Source organism: Sinohyriopsis cumingii, chromosome 14 (genome assembly GCF_028554795.1).
Source record: "Sinohyriopsis cumingii isolate HCF-2022 chromosome 14, ASM2855479v2, whole genome shotgun sequence".
Lineage (NCBI taxonomy): Eukaryota > Metazoa > Mollusca > Bivalvia > Unionida > Unionidae > Sinohyriopsis > Sinohyriopsis cumingii.
The window spans coordinates 39,120,508-39,135,963 of record NC_142974.1 but is presented as its reverse complement, the minus strand read 5'-3'; the positions used below and the strand labels follow the sequence as shown (position 1 = coordinate 39,135,963).

General features: G+C 33.8%; 1 protein-coding gene across 1 annotated transcript in view; it reads left to right on the top strand.

The window, feature by feature from the left end:
• Positions 1-15,456, top strand: part of LOC149783610 (solute carrier organic anion transporter family member 4C1-like) — a 69,337-nt gene that overhangs the window by 36,107 nt on the left and 17,774 nt on the right. Inside the window, exon 4 of the mRNA XM_089931859.1 lies at positions 13,299-13,401. Coding sequence (XP_089787985.1) covers positions 13,299-13,401 — 103 coding nt within the window. The remainder of the gene's footprint in view (positions 1-13,298; positions 13,402-15,456) is intronic.

Sequence of the window (15,456 nt, the reverse complement as noted above, 5' to 3'; positions counted from 1 at the left end):
GATTTGATGGTTACTGATCCAGATCATTATACCGGTTTGAATGCAGAGGACTGGTTACAATAAAGTCGCTTCAAACCAGTTCATGTCTTAACTCAAATCCTCACACTGTGGGACAGATACAACAAAACTAACTGCATGATTAACATTTCATTCTCTATTGACTTACTCCGTTCACATATTCAACATCCTAGTATTGTGTAATGTAAGCCACTGTCTTCCTTTCTAACGTTTTACAGACAGTAGCCGGAGAAAGAATTCGAGGTATGATCAAGAAGGTCAGAACTTTATCGCCAGGCTAAAAACTCCTTTCGTTTGTATTTCTGTCACACCTTAATTTCATGATTGATTTGCTTTGGTAATTGTCAAACACAGCCTATTATTATTCTGCCAAATGTTACCTCAAATACTGGGGCCCCGAGTGGCCGAGTGGTCTAAAGCGCTCTCCGTTACGGATCACTGCCATCTCACCTCTGTCTGCGTGAGTTCGAGTCTCGGATTCGGCTAATGTGGATATGTGAGAAAGCTTGCCGGTAGCTTCTCGTGGGTCGGTGGTTCTTTCCGGGTTTTTCCGGGTTCTTCCTCCACCATTAATACTGGCCGCCATGTATAGCCTATCATGTGCTGAAAAATGGCGTTAAACCCTACAACAACTACAACAACAACCTCAAATGCTGTTTTAAGTCGCAGAACAACCTTAGGTGTCTTCCGATTGGGGTTTTCATAATTTCATAATTTTGATTGATATGACATGATTTGCAATATTTACAAACATTGTTTTATATATATATATATATATATATATATATATATATATATATATATATATATATATATATATATATATATATATATATATATATATATATATATATATTGTAACTCCTGAGGTATGATTATTTTGTCTAGTTTTTCATAATTCTTTTTCATAGTGTTAATGTGTACAGAATATCTTTAGTTCAGTTTGGCTTACGTGACATGAGTGTAATATTGCATAGGATTTATGAATACAGGTTTACGTTTTACTTGACAATTAGTAATGTTATTGTTAATGCTAAGACTTAAAATAGAATCAATGACATAGTTTCTCAGTGATTGATAGGATATCGATGTTTAGAGAGTAATTATGTGGCTTCCCATTGGTTGTGCTAGGTCATGTAGATATGCTTATTTCAACGTAGAATCAATGGTGTGATGTCACGTATGGTCTATTGCGAAATACTGCCTCAATATACGGTGTATACAAGGAGAACGTTAAGAAATCATATTCATTCCGAAATTTGGAGTCATTTACATTTATTGTGTTCCCTTTGTAAGTCTGCAAACGTGTTTACGTTGCACACAGAGATTAATCGAGATAAAACAAACAACATTTGCTTGGACGGTTCAATTGAAATAAAAATTGCTAATTATTCAGACTATAATATTATCCTGCAACGGTTACAAATTATTCGAAGGAATTATGTACAACGACAATTTAACTGCGCCATGATTCAAGAACCTTTTATATGTCTCATTGACGCCTAAATGACCCGCAAAAATAGCTTCCAGGATAAAGTAAGATTTTTCTGTCTATACGACTTAGGAACAACAGTTTGATAGCTCTGTGACTACTTGTCACAGGTGAGTACCTCACTTGGTCTACTGGGCCCCGAGTGGCCGAGTGGTCTAAAGCGCTCTCCGTTACAGATCATTGCCATCTCACCTCTGTCTGCGTCGGTTCGAGTCTAGGATTCGGCCACTGTGGGTCGGTGGTTCTTTCTGGGGTTTTCCAGGGTACTTCCTCCACCATTAATACTGGCCGCCATGCAAAGCCTATCGTGTGCTGAAAAATGGCGTTAAACCCCAGAACAACATCAGCAACAACAATTGGTCTCCATTGTCTCATAAGAACGCCATTTTTAACAAAATAACATACATGAACCTGTATGGCTTAGGTTTTGCATATAGCATCATGAAAACGAGATATTAAGAGATCGTCCTGTTCGACAACGAGTAGTCGTTGTCTTTTACCCTAATTAGATTAAAGAGAATGAATACCAAAAGGACAACAAATTGGGAAAAAACAATCACCATTCTAACTGTATTATTGACAAATGTGAACCATTCATATCGAGAGAACTATATAAGCTAGTAATTGTCAGGACTTTGTGCTTTAGGGTCTAGAACTTTCAGATTGCATTAGGTTTTGACCAGTTCGGCTGAATTTTAGTTACTTCAGATTATTGAGTTCAAGCGATTATTTTTTCTGGAAATAACAACTTTCTCTGATACAATTATTCGCCAGAGACATTTACTGGAATTTATAGTATATGCAAACCGGGAATTTATTCAACGAAACACTGTTGTCACATCACACTATAATAACCACCACAGACACGTCATCGACTTTAGTTTCTGGATTTGGTCTAGACATTTAATGAACTTTATTCAAGACTTTAAATGACTTGTGTCTGTAATTCTTGGATTAGTTTTGGGATTTAATTCGCAATGCCGTAAGTATTTCTTTCTTCTCATTTTCAGTCTGAATTCTAGAAAAATAACTATATTTGTTAAATTGTACAAAGTGTGTTGTCTTTCAATCTATTTTGTTAACTATTTTAAGATAATTGTTGTATAGCTGAAATTCAGAAATTATTATTCCTGACCAGGTCTCTGATTTTAAATGTATGTAGTAGATGGCTTGTAAAGTATCTAGAACTAAACTTTAAATTACCAATTCAAAAATAAAGTTAAGGTGTGACATAAATATGAAAGAAATGTTTTTTTTTAACCAGGTGATAGAGTTCTTTATGTCTGGTCGAAATCCTCTTCGGATTAAGCATTATAGTTCATCCACTATTGAAAATAAATAATATCAATAATACTTTCCCCATATATGTAAGGCGCCGGTGTCATGCTTAATTTGGTTTTCGTTATCTAGAGGTTGACCGCCCTCGATATTATTGCCATGTTCGAGTAAATATAAATATAAGTGGTGAAACGTATAGGTGGAATAGACAGAGCTCTGAGCAGATATATATAACAAACCAACACGAGCCTCTCGTACATGTAAACAAACAATTTAATCAATTACATAAAACAACTGTGATAATTCATTACATCAGGAATATACCCTTTTTTTGATATAAAAATTTCCCCGAATTACAGTAAGGAAAATAAAACACATATATATTTGAATAAACTAGCCGATTTGGTTACTGACATATAAAAGTCATCATAGGATCGAGTAAATAATCGAAGTCAATGCATTGTGCAATTGCATAACCTGTTTTTTCGTTCACTCCACTTCCGCTGTAGCTGTTCCTTTGGTTATGTCAGTCTTGCCTCTCTCGGTCCTCACTCTGTGCGTAGGACTCAGATTCACAGATACGTCACAGGATATGTCTCAGAATTCGTCTCCGAATTAATATTAAGTCGCAGAATTAATCCGTCGCATCATATGTCGCAAGAGCTATTTTCTCCCTTTTAAAAAATATAATTAGAGACAGCCTAAATTTTATGTTGTTTTTTATACAGAGGCTTTTGCATTATTCCCCCGTCGTTATCAGATCTTACTATCGGTGCTAAACAGATGCTAAGGCTATAAGTCGGCTCCACATGTCCTATAGTTTAATGGCTAATTCATCACGCATTAACATCACACATTAACACCACACGAGGCATAGCGATTCCGAGCCAGCCTCAATTTACACAAGTGAATAATTAAAATACATTACATGGCTTTTACGTCATTTCAGTCAATACACACTCTCCCTCAATCATTCGTGAAATCTTCTAAATATGGTGAATTCGCGCGGATTCTCGTAATCATATTAACTAATGTTATGCATGAAATTCTTAGAACCTAATTCGTATGCAAAGAAGACGACAAATTCAAACAATTGGTCAATCTGATCTAAAGAAGATTAATGTACGACTTCCTATGCATAAACTCAGCACAGTTATACTTCATAAAGCAAATTGATATTCGACTGTAGAAATTGAATTCATGCAAATATAAGTAGATAAAATCAGCAATGCATTATATATATGGCATTACAAATTACACGTAATTGTCACACATACTTTTGAGCTTTCAGCATTCCTCCCTTCTACTGCCAAATTTGTTCGTCGGTTTTTCTCGACAACAGTTTTAGGAGAGAATTTCTTCCAAATTTTCCCGAAGTCCTCTTAACTTGTTTTGTCTAGCAGAAAAGCTTACACTGATTAAACTTTTCGATGTGTTGATATTAAAACTTGGAAATTTAATTTGGGAAACAGGCCCCTTATTTAGCGTAACCAATCAGAATCAAATATATCTGCCTCCTTTTTTTCCAGAGGCGCCAAAGTCTGTGGTCAACTTTACCTTCTATGTTGCGACGACGGATTACTGGAGATTCTCAATTTGTTTTGGTTTTACCATGTAATCAAAGTTTACCTAATATTCCGTCTGTCTGCTGTAAAAACAAATGCTTAATTAAGAATAAAATCCCCCCCCCCCTTAAATGGACATTACCTATCATGGCAGCATGGTGATTAGATACGTGCCTGTCCCCAAAAATCTAATCAATTGTTCCCTGGTCTCATTTAATGTGTTCTTCATAGATCGCCAGAAATTTGCCCCTTCACATACTGTGTACATAAATGTGAAACGTATCACCAAAGCAGATATATTTTTGATAGGGAGAATTTATGTATTGTACGAAGTAGGAATTGAAAATAATGTCATTAGGTCCGGACATTTCAAAGGATTCTGGCGAATTGCACTCACAAATAGAGCAAAGGAAATTTGACTTTCTTAACTCAAGGTCAATTTAATCAATATAAAGTGATGCTGTTTGGTATGAATGGTTTCTCTTCCTGTTTTAAACGCCTAATGAAAATAATATCTTGTGTAGATATTGGTGATGAAGAACTCCATGGATGACGTCATATAAAACGACACGTGGAAAAACCATTTGGAAACCATTAGGACATTCTATGATCGCATCAGTGATGCACATGTGACATTTATATATGTGATGGTGAGTTTTGCCGTACTTGTGTTCATTAACGGATATATTGTTTTATTATGGTCAAGAATAATATATATTAACTAAAGTATTGGATTTCTCTGATTTCTTCGGGACTATCGGTAAACAGCGGCTCCTGCGATATTTGGTATTGCTCGATATTATCGGAAATTTTGTTCTAATTTATCGATCATTTCGGAACATCTGACCAATTCGTTGAATAAGAAAGCTGTGTTTCATTGGTCACATAAATTTCAGGAGACTTTTGACATAAATAAAGGGCATACTCAACTGTGCACAAATTCTATCAGCTCCATATTGAAGTCAGTAGACATTTTAGTGATTCAAGCCATGTGGGCCTAGGTCAAAAGTGATTCAAGAAGAATAAACTATTGTGGATCATCCAGTGTGTTATTTATCTAAAGACAACTAAACATGCAGGAAAGAAATTTACTACGATCTATGTGGTACACATGGCCGACATGCTGGCTTTGCAACACTTTGATGTTTATATTCTTTCAGCTCCTTCCCGGATTATTTTGATCACTGATAAAATTAAAAACAGGATGAAGTTTTATGTTGCCCTAATACATCATTGACATCAGGCTCATCATGGGAAATGAGGATCTGACTACAGATGCATTTTGAGGTGTAAAATATACAAAGTTGCCTTTTCATGTGACGTTCATGACACACTAAATTCACTAGCATAGTCTTAGCTAATATGCAGATAAAAGCGTTATCACCAATATCTTTCGATTTCATTATGAGGAGAAGCGTTATATATATTTGCATTGTGTGTATGAAATTGAGTAGTAATCGGGGCTGATGCCTACCTGACCGCTCACATCTATTTTACGGAAAAAACATGTCATAGATAAGTATTCATTAGGATCTTAGACATTATATTGAACTCATTATTATATCAATGTAAACATGTTTACATGGATTTGATTTCAATTTCTAGTTTTTGTTTATGACATTGCCTTTGATCCCCAGTTTGGCTCCGATATTGTGTGTTAGCTTTTTTATATATTTGAGATTGTAAATAAAATCATTATTCCATGTCTTGACACCTGTCTAATATAATCAGTTTGGTGGAGGTTTAAATTCAGATGGTTTAATTTGTTATTGAAAGTATTTACTGGCATTAAATGGAGCTCTTTATGTTTGGAAATAGAGTACTATATTGCAATTATTTTGAGCAAATCGCAGTATACTTCGGATTATATCACTATGATACATCAAGTCTGTTAGGACCTTAACTCTTTCACAGACTATTGACACATTAGCATATTAAATATTGGATTTCATTCGAAATGTCATTGTTAATTCAATTGAAATGCTCTACACTTCCGGACTTGTGAAATAACTTTGAAGACTATTTTGGGGTTAAAATCATAAGGCTGTCATTTCGTCTTTATATTTGTACTCTCTATTTCTGGGAAATAAAGTAATTTTTGTATTTAAAACGTAATGTCATCGTCATTTCTGACACCCCGCTTAAGACCATACAGTTGTAACCAATCCCACGTGACCCTTTCGACAATACATTCCCATGCGACTTATGTCGAAAATATTCATCAGTCCAATCATAAAATTACATCAAAACTGTAAACAGATTCATTACGACGTTAGTCTTTGAGTTATTGTGAAAATGCTTTCTGTTTACGTGCAAAGCTTAATAATGTTACTTTTGGTCGCTCTAAATATCATTATATTTTTAATAAATTTTATTTTTTGTCCAACCTGTTGCCAGTTTGGAGGTAATCATTTCCGTACTATATATATATATATATATATATATATATATATATATATATATATATATATATATATATATATATATATATATATAGGATAATACCTGAACTTTCCTAGCTATGCAGCTTTCTGAGAATCGTAGCAACGTTCACGAAATATCACGTTTTTAGCAAGCACTTTCCACGGAAAATTTGATAGGCATCATTCCATTTATGGAAGTATGCCTATTTCCCTGGTCGCTCAGAGTTTCTCGATCTTGGGTATTTTTCCGCGATATGTAAATGCGTGTTAATTCACGTTGATAGACTCACGATTGGTTCTTCTCATGGTTGAGTTTTTTTTCTTTATTTTACTTTTTGTGGAGTTTGTATTTACTTATATAAAATAAAAATGCACTATCAGCCTGCTACACCGCCTGACTAAACGATAGGTATATATTATTAATTGGCAGTTGATGCTTCTGTTATTAACGTGAGGGTTCCGTTACCACTCAGTTATCTTAAACTAAGTTATAGAAATGAAAATCTGCAAAAAGTAAAACAATTGACAGGTACTTACGGTATTTTTAATCAAGTCGTAAATAATCAAAACATATTTGTATCACAATTCTAATCATTATGAGTGTTCGGCATAAATTCATGGTTCAAATGAGCTGATGTGCCGTTGTCTTGGATGAATTTATGTGCGAACACTTTTTATGCATCACAAGTATATATAATCCAAAATATCCATGAATGAATTCACAATAATACCAAAATAGTGATTTGGTTGTTACGAGTCTATGCTCTTAGAATATTTAGCAGAAAAGAGTGAAGCCATCAACCTTTGTACGATATTACAAGTAATGTTTTTCTCGTAGAATATAAAGATGAAAATGAGAAAAAAGACCTTCCGATTTTGCAAATTAAATCCTAGTTCAGTCCACGAATTAAAAAAAAAATCCTAATAAAAAGGTACTGAATGAAATTGAGTTCGAGTCCTGATAAAGTTCTATATTTTGAATCGATGACGTCTGTGATAGTCAGCGAAGCACTGATGAGTCAGCATCTTTTGTTGAAGCACGGAAATATTATTCCATGTATTATTTCAGTATAAACTTTAATGAATGTCTTTATCCAAGAATTTTGTGAGAGCACTTTTATATTTCAAAAGAAAATAATTATTTTGTATTCAAACTTTTGAGGAAAGTAAAATTCAGCCCACACTGGTCACAATATAACACAACTTAAAGTTCTAGCTGTTACAGCAAGACTGGCTGAATTCTGACATACGCAAGATAATATAGTTCTATGTTTGACTTCCAGTCACAACTTAGCATTTTCTGAAAACAATCATTACCTAATGGAATATAACTTTCTAGCATGATTTAATGAGCCTTTATTTTGAAAGCATAATAATCTATTAAATTCCGTTTGGAATCTCCGAAACCCTGACCCAAATCTACCTGTTTACATAAATAGAAATTTGGTTAATTTTCTCATATACAATAGAGACTATTGAAGCTATTTTTAGTTGTTTACTAAAAGCAAAAAACAAAAACAACAAAAGATTAGGTCAAACAGACCTGAGCCTAATTCCGGACAAGGTCAAGTTCAGTACAACTATGTTACATTGCAATATCATGTAATGGAATAAAAGTGAAATTTAAAACGAAGAGACAAGCAATTAAATTAAATAAACATAACACTCCCACATAAAAGAAAAAGAAATATTTATTTTTAAAAAGCTTTCTCTGTAACATAGTTAAATTATACAAGTGGTTATAACAAAATAATAAGAAATCTCATGAATGTTACAAAATATACATGAAATAATATATTTCTATCCACATGAAAGAGAATCTGCTATTAATGTTTGTTCTTCTCTTGATGTGCTTGATGTCAATATTATATTCCTGTAACAACAAACTCGACCCATGTAATCTCTGATTGTTTGGTTTTGTCTTTTATGCCGAAGAAGGTAAAGAGGATGTGCTCACTAAACATAATAATCGGAAAAGGAGCTGAACTAATGTAAACTTCAAAATGTTGTAATGCCAATATCAAAGCCAAACATTCCACTGGTGCATATTTTATTTCTAGTAAAATAGCACACTGGATGATTAACACCATTTCTATCATATTTAATCAATACTAATCCATCCCTAATATCACTTGCATCAACAGACGCTTTAAATGACTGACCGAAATTGGAAATATACGTACTGGTGCGTTCTTAAATATACATACTTCTTTTAACTTATCAAAAGCCTCTTGACATGTTTCAGTCCAATGAAACTTGGTTTTCTTACTCATTAAATTTGTCAGGGGTTCAGCAATTATGGCAAAATTGGAACAAAATTTCTGATAGTATCCAGCCATACCCCAAAATCTCATCAGTAGCTTTTTACTGATGCAAACAGGGAATTAAGAGATAGCCTTGATCTTAGCACCTTAGCACCTTAGTTTAATTTGCCATGTCCCTCGAATTGTCCTAGAAATGTTACACAAGCACGGTGAACTCACTTTTGGATAAACTGATTGCCCAACTTGCATCAGTGAGTCTATCAAAGAATTTCCGAATCGTCCCTAAATGTTCTTTACATGTATCATTGTTGATGATGACGTAATTGTTGTAAGCATCGCAATTATCTAGACCAGATGTAATCATGTTCGATAAACATTGAAAAGTGCTGGGCAACCCTTCATCCTAAGTGGCTGCACTTCATATTGATATAGTTCATCTTGAGCCCTTAATGACGAACTTTACTTTCCTCTTTCTGTAAGTGGCTTTTGCCAAATCATTTCAAAAATTCAAATCTGGTGGTATACTTTGCATTTCCAATTTGATCAATGCAATAATTGATTCTTGGCAATGGAAATAAATATGTTTTAGTCACACTGTTTACCTTTCTATAATCGTTGCACATGGAGAAAGTATTATATGGTGTCGGAACAAGTAAAGATAGCGAACTACATTCACTTTTTCTCGGCTCTGTAAAAATCGTTCCCCAGCAAATACTGAATTTCTTTTCTCAAGTATTTCTCTTTGAGAGGGTTCATCCTGTAGGGGCGCTGCTTCACAGGTTTGGAATTTACAATTGCAACGTCATGATAGTAATTGTTTGCTCGTGTATGACCATCTGGAAATAAATCTACATATTCAAGAAATAACTGTTGAAGTGCATCACTTTCTGTTTGTTGCAAGTGAACAAGGTTCTGGTCCAGATTATTCATAATTTCTGAATGCCGAAGATTCTTTACTCGAAAATCAGTTGATTTCGATTGCGTTCCTTCGCTTAAATTCTCACTGAGTGAGACAGGTATATCTACTTTAATTGCATGATCGACCTGGCTATCGCTCTCAACATATTCATTCAACATATTTATATGACAAAGATGTTTTGTTTTAGCCTCCTTGGAGTATTTATGATATCACTTAAATAACTAGTTTCTTTTCTACTGTTTAGGGGCTATACTACTAGGCATTAAGAGGATTGTGTGGCATGGAAACGAGAGCCAGATTTATATCACCAGGCTTACAACTTTTTTCCTTTGTATTTGCATCATAAATTAATTTCGTGTTTGACCTAGTAGAGTGCAGATTCCTTCTTGCAATCTTACAATCTTTGACAAGTTATGCTCTTAAAATTGGAAATATAATCGAAACGATTAACTTAAGTATCTTCATTACACAGAAGTTTATCTTTCAACATCTTCGATGGTCCATGCACAGTGACTCCAAACACCAGCTCAAATGGAATGAATCTTAAAGACTCTTTAACTCGTTCCCTACCCGCAGACAATATTAAATTAATGCGTTCATCCCAACCTGTTCCTGTATCAAAACAATATGATCGAATCATATTTTTCAAACTTTGATGAAATCTGTCGAAAGCCCATTGTCTCTCAGGTTGATTGGCAGAAGATTTTAATTCTTGGATGCCCGACTCGTAAATAACTTGCTGGAAAATTCTAAACATGCCATTTGACCCTTAATAAGATTGGACAGATTTGGGAATGCCAAAGTCAGTAACATAATTTTATCAAAGCTTATACTATTCTTTAATTTATATATTCTTCAAAATAATTTATTCTGGGAATCTTGATGACGCACACATTGTGGTCCACACGTATTTGAAACTTGACTTGGTCCTAGGTAAGGGACCAACGCAAACTTGAATTACTGTTACATGTTTCGTCCAATGCAATAATAGATTGCAGATGAGCCTTATGTATCTTCTGATTGGGGTTTACTACTATGTGAGCGGTATGACAAGATTTGCAATATATACAAATATTACTTTTAATTTTTGGCTTTTAGAAGTGATTCAATATCTTGCGATAAGACTTATCAATCCGGAAATGCTAAAGGAGTTTAATAGGCCAGACTAGGAATTTACTGTCTCTATGAGTTTCGAACTACAATTTATTTTGTCACTTACCACTTGTCACCCGCAGGTACCTTGCGAGGTATCAGTTTTCTCATAAGAATGCCATTCTTGATGAAATAACAAATGGATTCATCTGTGGTTCAGTTTCACTAATGGCCCTCTGAAACAAACACGAGAACTCAGGTTCTCCTTCCTGTTCAACGACAAATGATTGTCGTTTGTCACCCTGATTAAAATCAAGAGAATGAGTAGTTAAAACGAGGATCGCTGTGATCAATACATTTTGATTGATAACACTGAGTGAACGTAAGCTTAACAAAACCTGACTCTCACATGTGTCAGCTAAATGAATATTCTGCTGATCAAAATCATTCTCAAGAGCTTTCTTGGACATATTTATAGTAACTGAGCAAGATGAGTATAAATCAGGGAATTCCTTTTCGATTGAATCGACTTTCTGATATAAACAAGGCTGATCGAATACAAGTAATTACCCACAACCATTTCGCCAGTCAGATCGTTGCCTAGTAACAAATGAATCCCCTCATATGGTACGAAAAGCCTGTCCTGACTGTCACAGGTCAAGATACTAAATCTGATGACAAATATTTACAATGGATAGGAACATTAACAAAGCCGCAATCTACTCCCGAAATAAGAATATCCCCATTAGAAGAAGATTTCTCAGAAAAAGGCGAAGTACCGGTTAATAAAAGAATCCGGGAAACTCTTGTGTCCCTTGAAATTTTAATGTTTGCGATCGGCTGAACTACTAGTGAGTGATATATAACGCTTCACGAATGGTTCACAATCCTCAAGAACAACAACAAAGAAAGACTGGGCTTAGTATACCCAACAAATGTATTGCTTTCAATACATCACCGTGACATTGACCTCATAGAAATAAGAGAATTTGGAATAGGTCTGTCTTGATTATGATGCTTTTGTCTTCAATTAATAGCAATCAAGCGTATGATGTATCCTTTCTTCCTGCAATAGGTACATGTATGATAAGGTAAGGATATGTTATGATTCTTATCGTAACGTTGATTTTTAACAGGTATAAATAAAGATATGTAATAATGAAGTTAGTTTAGTTGTTTACTTAAAATAATAACAAGTCAATTATGTAAAACAGAACTGAGTTGAATTCTGGACATGTTCAAGTCCATTAAACAATGCTATATTACATTAGCATGTAATGGAATAAAAAGGATATTAAAAACTAACAGACGAATAATTAAATTCACTATACCTAACATCGTCCAAACAGTCAATGAGAACTTTCTATTTCCAGTTTAAATAACCGATTCCGCTAAAATTATTTTAGAACACAAAAGTAAACTATTCGACATTGATATTAAAATGAATAATCGCGTTGATCCCAAACTTATATACATTCCCACCGGTCCTTATGTCACAATAATCGTTTCAAAAATATAGTCTTAGTGCATAATCAACCCAAACAGTGAAATAATTCATGTCATAATCTTCAAAGGTCATGCACAGAGATGGGTATTGAAATCAGTGTCAAGTAAACAAGATATATTTCACTTACTAACGAGGCAAAGAGCAAGTACGCACCAAGACTATGTCATCAGTCATTGACAAACGTTAATCACTAAACATAAATTAAATATTCATCTCATTATTCCATGATAGTAGCGCCAACATATATGTGATACCATGTGATCCGGCAAACCTTCATATTGTATGACCTCTCAGTGTTCCTTATATGATGCGTTTCGCTCCCAATGTGTTGACTCGAAGGCTTTGCATTTGAAATCTTATTAATTTACTTTACCTTTTGTATTTCATACTTGAAATTATTATCTAAATGCTAAAAAATGTATGTCCTCGTTTTTCATGACATTGTATTCTGATGTATGCTAATGAAATATTTAAAAATGATATAATTCTAACAATCCTACAAATACTTGTATTTATAAAATAAAAAACATTTCACACAATATCAACAAAACGTTTTCACAAACACCCACAAAAGATGTCGGTCTGGCAGCCAAACGGATCAGCTTAAACGTAAAAGCGGCCAGTTTTACGAAAACCTAATGCTTGCTTAAACTGTTTACGATTTACTTATTAAAGATAGTTTATGTTAGTTTACGGAAATGTTTCATCACTTTCGTACCTAATCCATTCATATGATTCAGGTATATTGTATGGATTTGCCCTTCTGGGACCAGGGATTGGATACATTGTTGGCGGTCAGTTTTTGAACATTTACGTGGATTTTGATCGAGTCGACCTGTCAAGGTAAGTACTGAAAATGTTCACAATAAACGTCGAATGACGCAACGAACGTGTGGAATGTGTTGCTGAACAGTACGGCTTATTAGCGATACTCATTGAGACTATCCGAAAACTTCATATGCATCGATGTTGGATAGGAAATTTACATCCGCGGATCAGAATTACTATAACACATGTGTCTTGACAAAAATTATAGCCTCGGTTTGGGAACGATTCTAACTAGCATTGATGTATAATGAACAATTATTATTCTTACATGCCTAAACGACGAGTGAGCAATTTATAACAGTTCATAACAACCACGGTAAATAGGGAGCAAAACTAAGGTTAACACTGAAATGGCACTTATTCACATATAACCGTTTCTGAAAACGGTATCGTGGCTGAGACTATCAAGGTAATTGATATGTATACTGATATCAATTGATGAGGTCAAAACAACAAGTCCGCTCTTATTCAACTATTAAACGAAACAGACAAGACTAGATTTTCCTTTCATAGATAATAAAGAGAATATTTTTCTTAAAAGTAAAAGAAATGTTACAACTTCTTTCTTGTTTTGAAAAATCTGTAATAATAATCTGTACCACATGGTCCCGTTTCAAGGAGAAGGAATTCAGCGGCTGCATGTTTTAGGATAAGAATGTGTTACACTATTTTTTTATTTGTATTATAGTCAACGCATAAGTTATATATATATATATATATATATATATATATATATATATATATATATATATATATATATATATATATATATATATATATATATAGGGTGTCTGGTCCGAACCCTATTTTGGACTATGACGACAGTATAATTCTTAACATGTCACTGTGACCAGCCATGTTAGTCAAAACAAACTACAAAAGCAACTTTTTGAGGCAACAAAATTTATTTCATAATTTGATTGACATATGAGGACCTGTCATTGAATCATCATCGTCGTCAAACAAAATGGGTTTGACTCAGAAACTACACCTATATATCAACTACTGCGAATTGTATTTCATATTTCACACTAAATGTTACTATGAAATTCCTGGCAAATTATATTATATATTCACACAAAATTTAACTAAGATATGTGCGCGTAAAATTCATTATTAATAATACAAAAATATACTATAAGAAATGAGTTATTACAGCAAACCAAAACCAGTTGTTGGATTTAACATCAGAGAAATAAGGGTAAAATCAATATCGTCAATCAAAGATGCTTCGATATATTTGGGAGATTCAGCTACAATTATTTCAGAAAATTGTATTGGCAAAATGATATATTTGTACAGCGTAAAATGCAAAACAAACTGGATATTATTTATCATAATCATCTTGATATGTCCGATTGTGATGAAGGGCAACAGTCAGTTATCAAAGATATCATAGAAGATCTTGAAAAACCTAACCCTATGCTCACACTACTTATCAAACATGAACCGGCAAAATATGTTTTTATCAGAACTGACAAGGATTACACGTCATGTTTATTGAGTGATATTTATATTTGTTATGTAAACAAAATGTACTGTAATAACCGATCTTGCAAATACATGTTGCTATAATCAAAACTACCGGACATAGTATACCCTAACGCAAATATTTGAGTGCCATCAGAACAATATCATCAAAATTGCATACTCCGGATTTTATAATAAATCAGTCTTAATGTCATGACAATTTGATCTTACTGCTATCAGTTCTACATGAATAGAAAACCCGTCTAACGCAGCTTCATTAATATAAAATCCTACTACTTTATCGCCAATGTGATTTTCTTCCCTTAACTTGTTTCTTATCTTTGTCATCTTCTAGTTTTAGACAGATGACCTCAATGATAGGGGTAACGTTTGTCTCATCCTTAAATATTCCTATTACTTTTTTGTTATTGTCGTAGTGAAATCCGCTGTCTTTGGCATAATCTTAAATATCAAAGAGCTCTCTGTTATTATATGATTCTTTGTAACTATCATCCGCTTCTATCAGAGTCTATAAATAAAAGAGCTCCATCAAACCACTGAGTCTTAACAAAATCTTGATGAAAATGTTACATAAACCTA